The sequence below is a fragment of the Oncorhynchus clarkii genome, chromosome 10 (genome assembly GCF_045791955.1).
Source record: "Oncorhynchus clarkii lewisi isolate Uvic-CL-2024 chromosome 10, UVic_Ocla_1.0, whole genome shotgun sequence".
Taxonomy (NCBI): domain Eukaryota; kingdom Metazoa; phylum Chordata; class Actinopteri; order Salmoniformes; family Salmonidae; genus Oncorhynchus; species Oncorhynchus clarkii.
The window spans coordinates 29661399-29675887 of NC_092156.1; the positions used below are offsets into that span (position 1 = coordinate 29661399).

Below are 14489 nucleotides of genomic sequence, written 5' to 3' on the forward strand. Positions count from 1 at the left end.
AGAGAGTAGGCTAGCCACGCCTCAAATTCAGCGATGTCTACAGACGACGTGCAATTCTGCAAACCACAGTTCCTCTTTAATGAAGCTGAGACAAGAGTCATCATGTGTAAAAGCGTAATTAGGCACCCGTTACGCACCCATTAAATGTGGTGTAAACAATGAACCAACATGCTTTCAGGTTGATGTAGTAGTTTTTTTTTTTACTGTGCAGGCAAAATCCCACCCAAGGCATCTACATATGTCTTTAATTTCAAGGCTATCCCACGAATGTCTAAAATATGTGGTGGATTGATTCATCCACTTACATTTCCACCCACTTGTAACTGTCCTCCCTCAGTCAGAATCATCAAATATATTATATATATATACATTGTCAGTCTAGGATCCTCTACTTATTTTTAAGTGACGTTTGCATGCAGGATAGAGAATACACTCACCTGTTTGAATGGCATGTACCAGCCTGTCTGCACTATGGTGTAACTTTAGAAATGCATTAGGATATAAGAATGGCCCTGATGGCAAAACAAAAATACTTTTTCCACTCTGTTTTCCCACACATAAATACTTTTACAACCCTGGCATAGAGGGTTTAATAGGCTTTTTGTAAACCCAATTAAAAGTGGTACCAGTCAGGGCGATAGATACTGACAACACTAATGTTGTGCAATGTTGAAATCTGTAACATAACCTCTCATGTGGTGTTATTTATTGGTACTCTAATTTACTTTGTCTACTTGTATTCCGGATTATATCAAAAGCTTTCATACAATCATGAAACACTTGCCCACTTCCCTCTATAGCCTGTAACAAAAGGAGAGGGGAAATGAATATATGGGTACCTACAGTAACCCACTCAGATGACAACCAATCTCAGCTAACACACATGCAGGTGTACGCGCGCACGCACACTAGAAAGTGTAAGAATGACCAGTGCTGATTGACAAAATACTTTATTTAACAATATCCACCTCTGAGTAAATCTCTGAAATCTCAGTAAATAAAAAATGCTCACATACATTTCATGCATCATTCTCACATTTCCCAGCACATATGTAAATAAATAAACACTATACTGCACTTCCTTCTTTATAAGAGACAAACCATAACTGAAGCTGCAAATTCAAGGTTGTTTGATTGATTCCAGATAGTATAAAGTGTCCTTCATGGTACATTTGGATGACATTTTTATAAATGTCAGTTTGAATACATTTTGCAGTTCTTGTTCATTCGACCATCCCCAGTATGATAGCTCCAGCTGAAAGATGCTTGCTGGAGACAAAACCATATTGCTGTGCAAGAACTAGAAACAACACTTGCTAAAGGACACATCATACAATGGTTTGATTGAGTCAGTCAGTCTGTCCCACAGCATACAAACAGCGAATACATTCTGTATTAATAATAACATAAACGTGAATGTAAAATCTAATTATTCAGAGCTACATGTAGTGTTGTCAATTCATTTTAGTATGACATCATAGATGGCAACATGGGTCGGTCTCAAAACAAAAACAAAGGCAATGGTTTCTTATGGATAATCAGAAGCCAGGCAATTTTATTTGATATAGGCTTCTCATGTAAAATCAAACTCTTCCTTTAAAGTATAATTAAAAAATAATAATTTGACTTAAACATAAACAATCCAATATAATTGCAGCGTGTCTTCTTATATGCAGTCAGAGAATTCAGCATTCTGACACTCAGCGTCAGTTGTACCATTATGTACAAAACAGTAACAGTAAGCAAGATCAAACTTCAAATGAACAGGAGGGTTCTTCGTGCATTTAGTGTTGAGATGGATGCAAGTGTTGAGGGGGTTGAGACAGTGTTCTAGGGTTCCATGTTGAGAGAAGGAGACTTGGACCGGACAAAAAGTGCTGCTGTGCCTCCATTCTTCCTCTTCTTCTTCCTCCTCCTCCTAATCCTCATTCTCCTCTTCTCTGGTCAAGTCTCAAAGTACTTGTAGATCTGAGAAACGTACTGCATTACACTCTGCCAGTCCGGTCTGTCCGTGTGCATCAACTCATCAATGTCCTGAAAGGACAGACACACAGACAGAGAAAAAATAGAGTTCACTCAACAGTATGATGTAGGAGCATAATACATGTCATACATTGATGCTATATATAAACATGGGCATATTCTACATACATTATATAATATACAAGATTGACACAAATCAGAGGTAATAATAATGAGAGACAGACATCGAAGGCTTAGCCCTTAGAGAAACAAGCTGGCTTATACAGGGTCAGACTACCTGTTCTTTACTGCCTTCAAAGCAGCCCTAGCCAGGTTTGGGTCAGCTTTATATAGCAGCCTTAGCTTTAGTTGTGTTTACTAGTGCGTCACCACTGTCAGACGTAATCAGTCTGTCGTCTGGGCTGAAAGCGTTCGTTTGGGTTTCATGACAATGGCATAGATCTGGGAAACCCATAAACAATGTACACTGAACAAAAATATAAACGCAACATGTAAAGCGTTGGTCCCATGTTTCATGAGCAGAAATAAAAGATCCCAGAAATGTTCTATATGCACAAAAATCGAATTTCTCTCAAATTTTGTGCACAAATTGGTTTACATCCCTGTTAATGAGCATTTCTCCTTTGCCAAGATAATCTATCCACCTGACAGGTGTGGCATATTAAGAAGCTGATTAAGCAGTATGATCATTACACAGGTACACCTTGTGCTGGGGACAATAAAAGACCTCTATACAATGTGCTGTTTTGTCACACAACACAATGCCACAGATGTCTAAAGTTTTGAGGGAGCGTGCAATTGGCATACTGACTGCAGGAATGTCCACCAGAGCTTTTGCCAGAGAATTGAATGTGGATTTCTCTACCATAAGCAGCCTCCAACGTTGTTTTAGAGAATTTGGCAGAACTTCCAACCGGCCTCACAACTGCAGACCATGTGTGTGTGGGCGAGTGGTTTGCTGATGCCAACGTTGTGAACAGAGTGCCCCATAGTGGGGTGGGGTATGGTATGGGCAGGCATAAGCCACAGACAACGAACACAATTGCATTGTATCGTTGGCAATTTGAATCCCCCCATCCAAATGGACATGAAAACATGCAGTCGCCTGTTATTATTGAACTTATTTTTTAAAATGTATTTAACCAGGCAAGTCAGTTAAGAGCAAATTATTATTTACAATGACAGCCTAGGATCAGTGAGTTAACTGCCTTGTTCAGGGGCAGAGCAACAGATTTATACCTTGTCAGCTCAGGGATTTGATCTAGCAACCTTTTGTTTACTGACCTAACGCGCTAAACGCTAGGCTACCTGCCACCCCAACTTCTAATGTGGTATGGATAAAGAAGGGAGGGATTAGTCTCAGCCTCCAGTATTTATGCTGCAGTAGTTTATGTGTTGGGGGCTAGGGTCAGTTTGTTATATCTGGAGTACTTCTCCTGTCCTATTCGGTGTCCTGTGTGAATTTAAGTGTGCTCTCTCTAATTCTCTCTTTCTTTCTCTCTCTCGGAGGACCTGAGCCCTAGGACCATGCCTCAGGACTACCTGACATGATGACTCCTTGCTGTCCCCAGTCCACCTGGCCGTGCTGCTGCTCCAGTTTCAACTGTCTTGCCTTATTATTATTTGACCATGCTGGTCATTTATGAACATTTGAACATCTTGGCCATGTTCTGTTATAATCTCCACCCGGCACAGCCAGAAGAGGACTGGCCACCCCACATAGCCTGGTTCCTCTCTAGGTTTCTTCCTAGGTTTTGGCCTTTCTAGGGAATTTTTCCTAGCCACTGTGCTTCTACACCTGCATTGCTTGCTGTTTGGGGTTTTAGGCTGGGTTTCTGTACAACACGTTGAGATATCAGCTGATGTACGAAGGGCTATATAAATACATTTGATTTGATTTGATTAGTGACACACAAGAGCAGCACTCGCCGATTTGTCATTTCATACCGCAGTTACACCTCAAACGCCATTAACGCTCGATCTGATTGAATCGAGGCCTAAGACTTAGTTGGTTGGCAAACGTCTTGACACAGACATCCAGTTGGTTTGGACTTTGGCAGTTTCACGTTGCTATACCTCCAAAATCACAATGTTGCAATGAATTCCTTGGAGGTCTGGAGATGATTTTTTTTCCAAAAACAGTTTGAATCGTCTGTTGACTCCCAGCGACAAGATTTTGATTGGATGTTACGTAACGGTACAGCTTCCATCCCTCTCCTCGCCCCTAGCGTCGCCCGGGTTAGGGAGGGCTTGGTCGGTAGGGGTGTCCTTGTCTCATCGCGCACCAGCGACTCCTGTGGCGGGCTGGGCGCAGTGTGCGCTAACCAAGGTGGCCAGGTGCACGGTGTTTCCTCTGGTGCGGCTGGCTTCCGGGTTGGATGCGTGCTGTGTTAAGAAGCAGTGCGGCTTGGTTGGGTTGTGTATCGGAGGACGCATGACTTTCAACCTTCGTCTCTCCCGAGCCCGTATGGGAGTTGTAGCGATGAGACAAGATAGTAGCTACTACAACAATTGGATACCACGAAATTGGGGAGAAAAAGGGGTAAAATAAAATAAAAAATAAAAAAAATATTCCAGGTTGAAAGGCAACAAAATAGGAAAAATGCCAAGGGGGATGAATACTTTCACAAGTCTATTGTATATGTACAGTGGGGCAAAAAAAGTATTTAGTCAGCCACCAATTGTGCAAGTTCTCCCACTTAAAAAGATGAGAGAGGCCTTTAATTTTCATCATACTATGACAGACAAAATGAGGAAAAAAAATCCAGAAAATCACATTGTAGGATTTTAATGAATTTATTTGCAAATTATGGTGGAAAATAAGTATTTGGTCAATAACAAAAGTTTATCTCAATACTTTGTTACATACCCTTTGTTGGCAATGACAGAGGTCAAACGTTTTCTGTAAGTCTTCACAAGGTTTTCACACACTGTTGCTGGTATTTTGGCCCATTCCTCCATGGAGATCTCCTCTAGAGCAGTGATGTTTTGGGGCTGTTGCTGGGAAACACGGACTTTCAACTGCCTCCAAAGATTTTCTATGGGGTTGAGATCTGGAGACTGGCTAGGCCACTCCAGGACCTTGAAATGCTTCTTACGAAGCCACTCCTTCTTTGCCCGGGCGGTGTGTTTGGGATCATTGTCATGCTGAAAGACCCAGCCACGTTTCATCTTCAATGCCCTTGCTGATGGAAGGAGGTTTTCACTCAAAATCTCACGATACATGGCCCCATTCATTCTTTCCTTTACACGGATCAGTCGTCCTGGTCCCTTTGCAGAAAAACAGCCCCAAAGCATGATGTTCCATCCCCATGCTTCACAGTAGGTATGGTGTTCTTTGGATGCAACTCAGCATTCTTTGTCCTCCAAACACGACGAGTTGAGTTTTTACCAAAAAGTTATATTTTGGTTTCATCTGACCGTATGAGATTCTCCCAATCTTCTTCTGGATCATCCAAATGCTCTCTAGCAAACTTCAGACGGGCCTGGACATGTACTGGCTTAAGCAGGGGGACAAGTCTGGCACTGCAGGATTTGAGTCTCTGGCGGCGTAGTGTGTTACTGATGGTAGGCTTTGTTACTTTGGTCCCAGCTCTCTGCAGGTCATTCACTAGGTCCCCCCGTGTGGTTCTGGGATTTTTGCTCACCGTTCTTGTGATCATTTTGACCCCACGGGGTGAGATCTTGCGTGGAGCCCCAGATCGAGGGAGATTATCAGTGGTCTTGTATGTCTTCCATTTCCTAATAATTGCTCCCACAGTTGATTTCTTCAAACCAAGCTGCTTACCTATTGCAGATTCAGTCTTCCCAGCCTGGTGCAGGTCTACAATTTTGTTTCTGGTGTCGTTTGACAGCTCTTTGGTCTTGGCCATAGTGGAGTTTGGAGTGTGACTGTTTGAGGTTGTGGACAGGTGTCTTTTATACTGATAACAAGTTCAAACAGGTGCCATTAATACAGGTAACGAGTGGAGGACAGAGGAGCCTCTTAAAGACAAAGTTACAGGTCTGTGAGAGCCAGAAATCTTGCTTGTTTGTAGGTGACCAAATACTTATTTTCCACCATAATTTGCAAATAAATTCATTAAAAATCCTACAATGTGATTTTCTGTATTTTCTTTCTCATTTTGTCTCTCATAGTTGAAGTGTACCTATGATGAAAATTACAGGCCTCTCTCATCTTTTTAAGTGGGAGAACTTGCACAATTGGTGGCTGACTAAATACTTTTTTTGCCCCACTGCATATATATACAGCACCAGCCAACATTTTGGACACACCTACTCATTCAAGGGTTTTTCTTTATTTGTACTATTTTCTACGTTGTAGAATAATACTGAAGACACAAAAACTATGAAATAACACATATGGAATCATGTAGTAATATATTTTAGATTTTAGATTATTCAAAGTAGCCACCCTTTGTCTTGATGACAGCTTTGCACACTCTTGGCATTCGCTCAACCAGCTTCACCTGGAATGCTTTTCCAACAGTCTTGGAGGAGTTCCCACATATGCTGAGCCCTTGTTGGCTGCTTTTCCTTCACTCTGAGGTCCATCACACCTCCTCCTCCATGCTTCGTGGTGGGAACCACACATGCGGAGATCACCCGTTCACCTATTCTCTGTCTCACAAAGACACGGCAGTCGGAACCAATAACCTCAAATTTGGACTCATCAGACCAAAGGACAGATTTCCACCGGTCTACCAAATAGAACTATCTTCTGTATACCACCCCTACCTTGTCACAACACAACTGATTGTCTCAATCGCATTAAGAAGGAAATAAATTCCACAAAGGAACTTTTAACAAGGCACACCTGTTAATTGAAATGTATTCCAGGTGTCTACCTCATGAAGCTGGTTGAGAGAATGTGTGCAAAGTGTGCAAAGCTGTCATCAAGGCAAAGGGTGGCTACTTTGAAGAATCTCAAATATAAAATACATTTTGATTTGTTTAACACTTTTTTGGTTACTACATTATTCCTTTGTGTTATTTCATAGTATTGATGTCTTCACTATTATTTTACAATGTATACAATATTAAAAATAAAGAAAAACCCTTGAATGAGTAGGTGTGTCCAAACTTCTGACTGCTACTGTATATAAATGGTTGATAGACAGTTTGGACAGTATATGAATACAATGGTGTGTGTGTATGTGTGTGTAGGTGTGTAGCGTCAATATGTGTTTGTGATTGTGTGTGTGTGTGTGTGTGTGTGTGTGTATAGGTGTGTGTGTATAGGTGTGTGTGTGTGTGTGCGCGCGAGAATGTCAGTGTAAGTATGTGTGAGTGTGTGTATAGAGACCTGTGAGTGTGCAATGTAAGTGCAGATAGAGTCAGTGCAGGTAGTCTGTGGGTGCGGGTGGGCAGCTATTGGTTAGCTGGTCAAGAGTCTTATTGCTTGGTGATAGAAGCTGTCTCGGAGCCTGTTGGTCCAAGACCTGATGCTCTGGTAACGCTTGCAAGCAGGTAGCGGAGAGAACAGTCCATGGCTGGGGTGGCTGAAGTCTGGCAATTATCCGGGTCTTCCTCAGACACCGCCTGGTATTAATGTCCTAGATGGCTGGGAGCTCGGCCCAAATGATTTACTGTAGAGCTTTACGGTTGCAGTTGCCATACCAGGTGATGATGCAGCCAGTCCAGAATTTCTCGATGGTGCAGCTGCAGAACTTCTTGAGGAGCTGAGGTCCCATGCCATATCTCTTCAGCCTCCTGAGGGAGAAGAGGCGCTGTGGCGCCCTCCTCACGACTGTGCCGGTGTGTTTTTACCATGTTAAGTCCTAAGTGATGTCGACACCTGAGGAACTTGAAGCTCTTGAACCTCTCCACTGCAGCCATGCCAATGTGAATGGGGTCGTTCCCCCCCAGTTTCCTGTAGTGCTCATTTAGCTCTCTGGTCTTGCTGACATTGAGGGAGAGGTTGTTGTCCTGGCACCATGCTGACAGATCTCTGACCTTCTCCCTGTAGGCTGTCTCATCGCTGTCGGTGATCAGGCCTACAGATGTTGGATCTTAATTTGTTCACACTGTTGTTGCAGGAAATTTCCTGCATAGCAGGAAATGCAATCTTCTAGTGTATTCAAGGTTTAAAAACGCTTCTAAAGTTTGTAATTTCAGACTTGATTTGCCCTAACAAAAAAGGTATCAACCCCTACAAAAATTATAATTAATTATAATCCACATAATAATTAACATTTCCTCTTGCTGAAGTATTATTTTCTTGCTGTGCGAATCTGGTCAAAGTAAGATGCTTTATTGGGACCACCATTGTGTCGTCAGCCAAGTTAATGATGGTGTTGGAGTCGTGCTTGGCCACGCAGTTGTGGGTGAACATGCACACACCCCTGGGGGGACCCCATGTTGATGGTCAGTGTGGCGGAGGTGTTGTTGCCTACCCTCACCACCTGGGGTCGGCCCGTCAGGAAGTCCAGGATCAAGTTGCATAGGTTGGAGTTCAATCCCAGGGTCCCGAGCTTTGAGGGGACTATGGTATTGAACGCTGATCACTCTATCACTCGATAAAATGCAATAATCTAATCAAATGTTGCTTCTGTAGATAAATCAAAGCAGCATAGTCATTCTGTAGTTAATCAAATCAGGTCATTTGTTTAGTAATAAACCAGATTAAAGCGTCTATGCTACGTTGGTGTATTGTCTGGTCTCTGGTTGTTCAGTTCAACTCACCAGGGAGGGTTTGATGCCGATGCTTTCTGCAGCCTGAAATGCCAGGGACAGATTCCGTCCCTGTAGGAAAAACAAACAGGGTTGATCTTTAGAGGGCCTCACTCCTCCTATTCTTCCTCTTCGTCATTCATAACACACTACAGAGCCTCCCTCCTCCTCCTTACTCATAACACACTGCAGGGCCCTCCTCCTCCTCCTCCTCCTCCTCCTCCCCCATTTTTGAACAGATAGCCTGAACACCATGGTGTTGGGAGTCCAACAATAAATATTTTGGTATAAATAACATTATTTTCAACCATGACAGAGAGCTTGGATGAATGCAATGATAGAAGATCTAAATAACATTCTAGGAAAGGAGAACTTCTGCTGTCAAAGGGGTCCTAGGAACTAGGAAGTGGCTCAGCAGAATGCAATAAAGCCCTCACTGAAAAATTCACTGAGGTCATTCCATGTAATTTTAATTATTTAACTAGGCAAATCAGTTAAGAACAAATTCTTATTTACAATGACAGCCTACCAGGAAACAGTGGGTTAACTGCCTTGTTCAGGGGCAGAACAAAATATTTTTACCTTGTCAGCTCAGGGATTCGATCCAGCAACCTTTTGGTTACTGGCCCAAAGCTCTAACCACTATGCTATCCCTATTTCAATTTCAGCAAGCCAATTTCAGCAAGCCAGCAAGCCAATCTCAGATTGTTCTGAAATTGTTTTTTTGCTGTTAGAAACAGATTAGATAAGCATTCCTGCAACATTATTTTGTTGAAATATACGTAATTATATCTCTGAGAAATTAAGCTAAGTGCACCTAAATTGGCGTGTCTGACAAGTAATATGGTGCTGCGGCTTGGAGTATTATTTTTTCTTACTATGTCATGTATTCCCACCAAATTTGGTGATAGCTGTTCCCACTGCTCAGAGAAATGTTTGTCATTGAAGTTAATAGGTTTATGTCAATCAAACAATCACATTTATTTATAAAGCCCTTTTTACATCAGCAGTTGTCATAAAGTGCTTATACAGAAACCGAACCTAAAACACCAGAGAGCAAGCAATGCTGATGTAGAAGCAAGGTGGCTAGGAAAAACTCTCTAGAGCCCCATTATACATCCTGAAATTACCAGGTTCTGACCACTAGATGGTTCTGTTCCTGTTATTAGGTGGAAACAAGTGTGATCCCCCCTCCTCAATATCAAAGGGATAGATAACCCGAATTACAAAATGACATATTGGTTTCCTTACACTGTAAGCAGTCTATGGACATCAATCCGATTGACGATGGCGTACGATTAAGATGGTGCCGAAGAGGATGGCTGATGTTTTACATGCTCCTATCCAACTGTGCAATTATGTGAGTTTTTTTGCGTTGTTTGTAACTTATTTTTTACTTATTTTTTTTACATAATGTTGCTCCTACCGTCTCTTATGACCGAAAATAACTTCTGGACATCAGAACAGCCATTGCTCACCTCAAACTGGAAGAAGCTTTTGCCTATAACGAGTCCGACGAGGATATACTGCTTTCCAGGGAACAGGCCCAAATCCACGTAATTTGCGTGAAGAAAGTACGGAGGTAAAGGGGGAGCAGGCCGGGCCGCCGGGTGAGAATCGATATGCGAGCGAGTAAACTTCCACTGCCATTCGTTCTAATGGCTAACATGCAAGAATTGGAAAATAAAATTGATGACCTACGATTATCCTAACAACGGGACATTAAAAACTGTAATCTCTTATGTTTCACAGAGTCGTGGATGAACGCCGACACGGATAATATAAAGCTGGCGGGATTTTCCATGCACCAGCAGAACAGAGAAGCTTTGTCTGGTAATACGAGGGGTGGGGGTGTGTGTCTATTTGTCAATAACAGTTGGTGCGCAATGTCTAATATTAAAGTCGTCTCGAGGTATTGCTCACCTGAGGTAGAGAACCTTATGATAATCTGTAGACCACACAATCTACCAAGAGAGTTCTCATCTATATTATTCGTAGCTGTCTATTTACCACCACAGATGCTGGCACTAAGACTGCACTCAACCAACTCTATAAGGCCATAAACAAACAAGAAAATACTCATCCAAAAGCGGCACTCCTAGTGGCCACAGACTTTAATCCAGGCAAACTTAAATCAGTTTTACCAAATTTTTACCAGCATGTCCAGTGACACGAGCCTACCAGATGACATAAATGCCTTTTATGCACGTTTGGGGCAAGCAACACTGAAGCATGCACGAGAGCATCAGCTGTGAGCAAGATCTTTAAACAGGTCAACATTCACAAAGCCACAGGGCCAGACAGATTACCAGGACGTGTACTCAAAGCATGGACGTGTACTCAAAGTGTCTTCATTGACATTTTCAACCTCTCCCTGACCGAGTCTGTAATATGTTTCAAGCAGACCACCATAGTCCCTGTGCCCAATGAAGCAAAGGTAACCTGCTTAAATAATTACTGCCCCGTAGCACTCACGTCGGTAGCCATGAAGTGCTTTGAAAGGCTGGTCATGGCTCACATCAACAGCATCCTCCCGGATACCCTAGATCCACTCCAATTCGCATACTGCCCCAACATATCCACAGATTACGCAATCTCAATCACACTCCACACTGCCCTTTCCCACCAGGACAAAAGGAACACCTATGGGAGAATGAGGTTCATTGACTACAGCTCAGCGTTCAACACCATAGTGCCCACGAAGCTCATCACTAAGCTAAGTACTCTGGGACTAAACACCTCCCTCTACAACTGGATCCAGGACTTCCTGACGGGCCGCCCCCAGGAGGTAAGGGTAGGCAACAACACGTCTGCCGCGCTGATCCTCAATCCTGGGGCCCCTCAGGGGTGTGTACTTAGTCCCCTCCTGTACTCCCTGTTCACCCATGACTGCGTATCCAAACACGATTCCAATACCATCATTAAGTTTGCAGACGACACAACAATGGTAGGACCTGATCACCGATAACGATGAGTCAGCCTATAGGGAGGAGGTCAGAGAACTGGCAATGTGGTGCCAGGACAACATCCTCTCCCTCAATGTGAGCAAGACAAAGGAGCTGATCGTGGACTACAGGAAAAGGCGGGCCGAACAGGCCCCCATTAACATCGATGGGGCTGTAGTGAAGCGGGTCGAGAGTTTCAAGTTCGTTGGTATGCGTTGGTATGCATAGTCACTTCACCCTACATGTACAAATTACCTCAACTAACATGTACGTCCGCACACTGACTCGGTACAGTATTATTTTTTACTTTAGTTTATTTGGTAAATATTTTCTTAACTCTTCTTGAACTGCACCGTTGGTTAAGGGCTTGTAAGTAAGCATTTCACTGTAAGGTCTACACTTGTTGTATTTGGCGCATGTGAAAAATAAAGTTTGTTTTGATTTGAATTCATGCTTAGGGTTTGTTTACCTGGCCCCCGTTTCAAATGCTAACTTTTTTTTATTGAATATTTATTTATTTATTTATTGAATATTATATGAATCTTATGAATTAAAATGGCCAATTTGCGTGAAATCAATTAGCTTAATTTCTCAGAGATCAAAATATATTTCAACAAAATAATGTTGCAGGAATGCTAATCTTATCTGTTTGTAACTACAGAAACGATTTCACAACAATCTGAGATTGTTTCTTTTACTTTTTGAGATGGAACAACCCACTGGGGATGGGCTAGCCTTGTCGCTATCATCAGGACGGCACGTGAGGGAGTTACCATAGTAATCAACCTGTCTTATTTGTCACGTACAACATGCGGCATCAAGGTATGTGTGCTTGTGCCTAGGTTTAGTCCTTAATGGTTTATGGTGAGCTGATTGAATGAATACAGGGCTGCTAAACCCAACGCATGGCATGGGTTGTCTGTTTGCTGTCTGTTTGCTGTGTTTTTGTGCCCTTCTTTCTCCTTTCCATATGCCACCTACATATACAGTACAAGTCAAACGTTTGGACACACCTACTTACTCAAGGATGTTTCTTTATTTGTACTATTTTCTAAATTGTAGAATGATAGTGAAGACATCAAAAATATGAAATAACACATAGAATCATGTAGTAACCTAAAAAGTGTTAATCAAATCAAAATAGCTTACATTATTCAAAGTAGCCACCATTTGCCTTGATGGCAGCTTAGGCCACTCTTGTCATTCTCTCAATCCACTTTCACCTGAAATGCTTTTCCAACAGTCTTGAAAGAGTTCCCACATGCTGAGCACTTGTTGGCTGCTTTTCCTTCACTCTGCGGTCCAACTCATCCCAAACAATCTCAATTGGGTTGAGGTCGGGTGATTGTGGAGGTCAGGTCATTGGATGCAGCACTCCATCACTCTCCTTCTTGGTCAAATAGCCCTTATGCAGCCTGGAGGTGTGATTGGTCATTGTCCTGTTGAAAAACAAATGATAGTCCCACTAAGCGCAGATGGCATATCGCTGCAGAATGTTGTGGTGGAAATCTGTCCTCTGGTCTGATGAGTCCAAATTTGGTGTCTTTGTAAGACGCAGAGTAGGTGAACGGATGATCACCTACTCTGATAGCCCTATTTGTTAAAAGACCAAGTCCATATTATGGCAAGAACAGCCAAATAAGCATTCAATTAGAATTCAAGTGTGCCTTGAATTCTAAATAAATCACTGACAGTGTCACCAACAAAACAACCCCACACCATCACACCTACTCCTCCATTCTTCCTGGTGGGTGTAATATTTGTGTTGTGGAGAAAGGACTAGGCAGGAGACTGGAGTACAGAAAGTTTTGTTTAGTCAAAAATGCCTTGTGCTCTACTGCCCCAGGCCCGATAGTGCGCATGTGCATTTCCTGTTAGGTGTAGTAACATAACACTGCCGTAATACGTTACTGCTTAGTAACAGCATAGCAACTAATATAAACAGATGAAGATCACAGATACTACACTCCTCCCCCATAGTGTTTAACTCCCAGAGAACAAGGTAAATATGTTAGGGAACTACTAATGCAATATCTGAACAATGCATTCTTAAACATTTTTCAACTACTGGGTTGAAACAGACTTTTCAGAGCCCAGCACAAATCTAGGGGATTATTCTTCCCCGAAGATGGAGTTTGTGTCCTAATAACTAACCCAGGTGATGTCATTTTTCTTTCCTTTTATCTAGGACATATTAAAGTGTTTGTTTGTTTTACTGTCTGTTACCTCCTGAAACAGCTCAACTCAGGTCAAGCTTTTGAGGTGCCCTTTGCTGTCGAATAGGATATCTCCGCTCCTCCTGGGCTTCCGGTGGTGGGCCAGGTTCGGGTGGAAGTTCAGGCTCTGTCTCTCCCGCACGTCCACAGTCAAGAGAATAGTCCTGGGGTCGTTATTGTTCTTATTCTCTCGGCATGTCTCTGCTGGGGCGTTGGACCGTAGCAGATGATCCACATGAACGTTGACATGGCGATGACCAATTTGAACTTGGTAAGTCAAAGGTCCTCTGCGTTGCAAGATCACACCTGAGTTCCACAGGCGCTTGAGGTGTCTGAAATCACGTACCATCACCCTCTCTCCCTCTTTGAATTCTCTGACAGTCTGAGTGTCTGTCATGAGCTTTCTTCTGCTGTAGCTGGTGCTTTGCCACAGTGCTTGACAACTCTGGTTTCAACAATGTCAGGCGGGTACGTGGTTGGCGTTTCAGAAACAGTTCAGCTGGTGTACGTTCCGTTACTGTGTGTGGTGTGTTACATTAAATAAACAGGAACCGGGGAAGCCTTTGGTGGGTGAGAACAGACTGAACCTCTAGTCTAGTCCAGGCCTTCTTAAAGGTTTGCACGGCTCTCTCCGCTGCTCCGTTTGATGCCGGATGGTAAGGTGGTGACAGGT

At 42.8% G+C, this 14489-nt stretch overlaps 1 protein-coding gene across 1 annotated transcript in view; it reads right to left on the reverse strand.

Annotated features, from left to right (window-relative positions):
• Window positions 1-1869: 1869 nt before the first annotated feature.
• Window positions 1870-14489, reverse strand: part of LOC139418249 (cytospin-B-like) — a 126842-nt gene continuing 114222 nt past the window's right edge. Inside the window, exons 14-15 of the mRNA XM_071167559.1 lie at window positions 8668-8727; window positions 1870-2034 (exon numbers count right to left, since the gene is read on the reverse strand). Of these exons, the coding sequence (XP_071023660.1) occupies window positions 1945-2034; window positions 8668-8727 (150 nt within the window). The 3' untranslated portion in view covers window positions 1870-1944. The remainder of the gene's footprint in view (window positions 2035-8667; window positions 8728-14489) is intronic.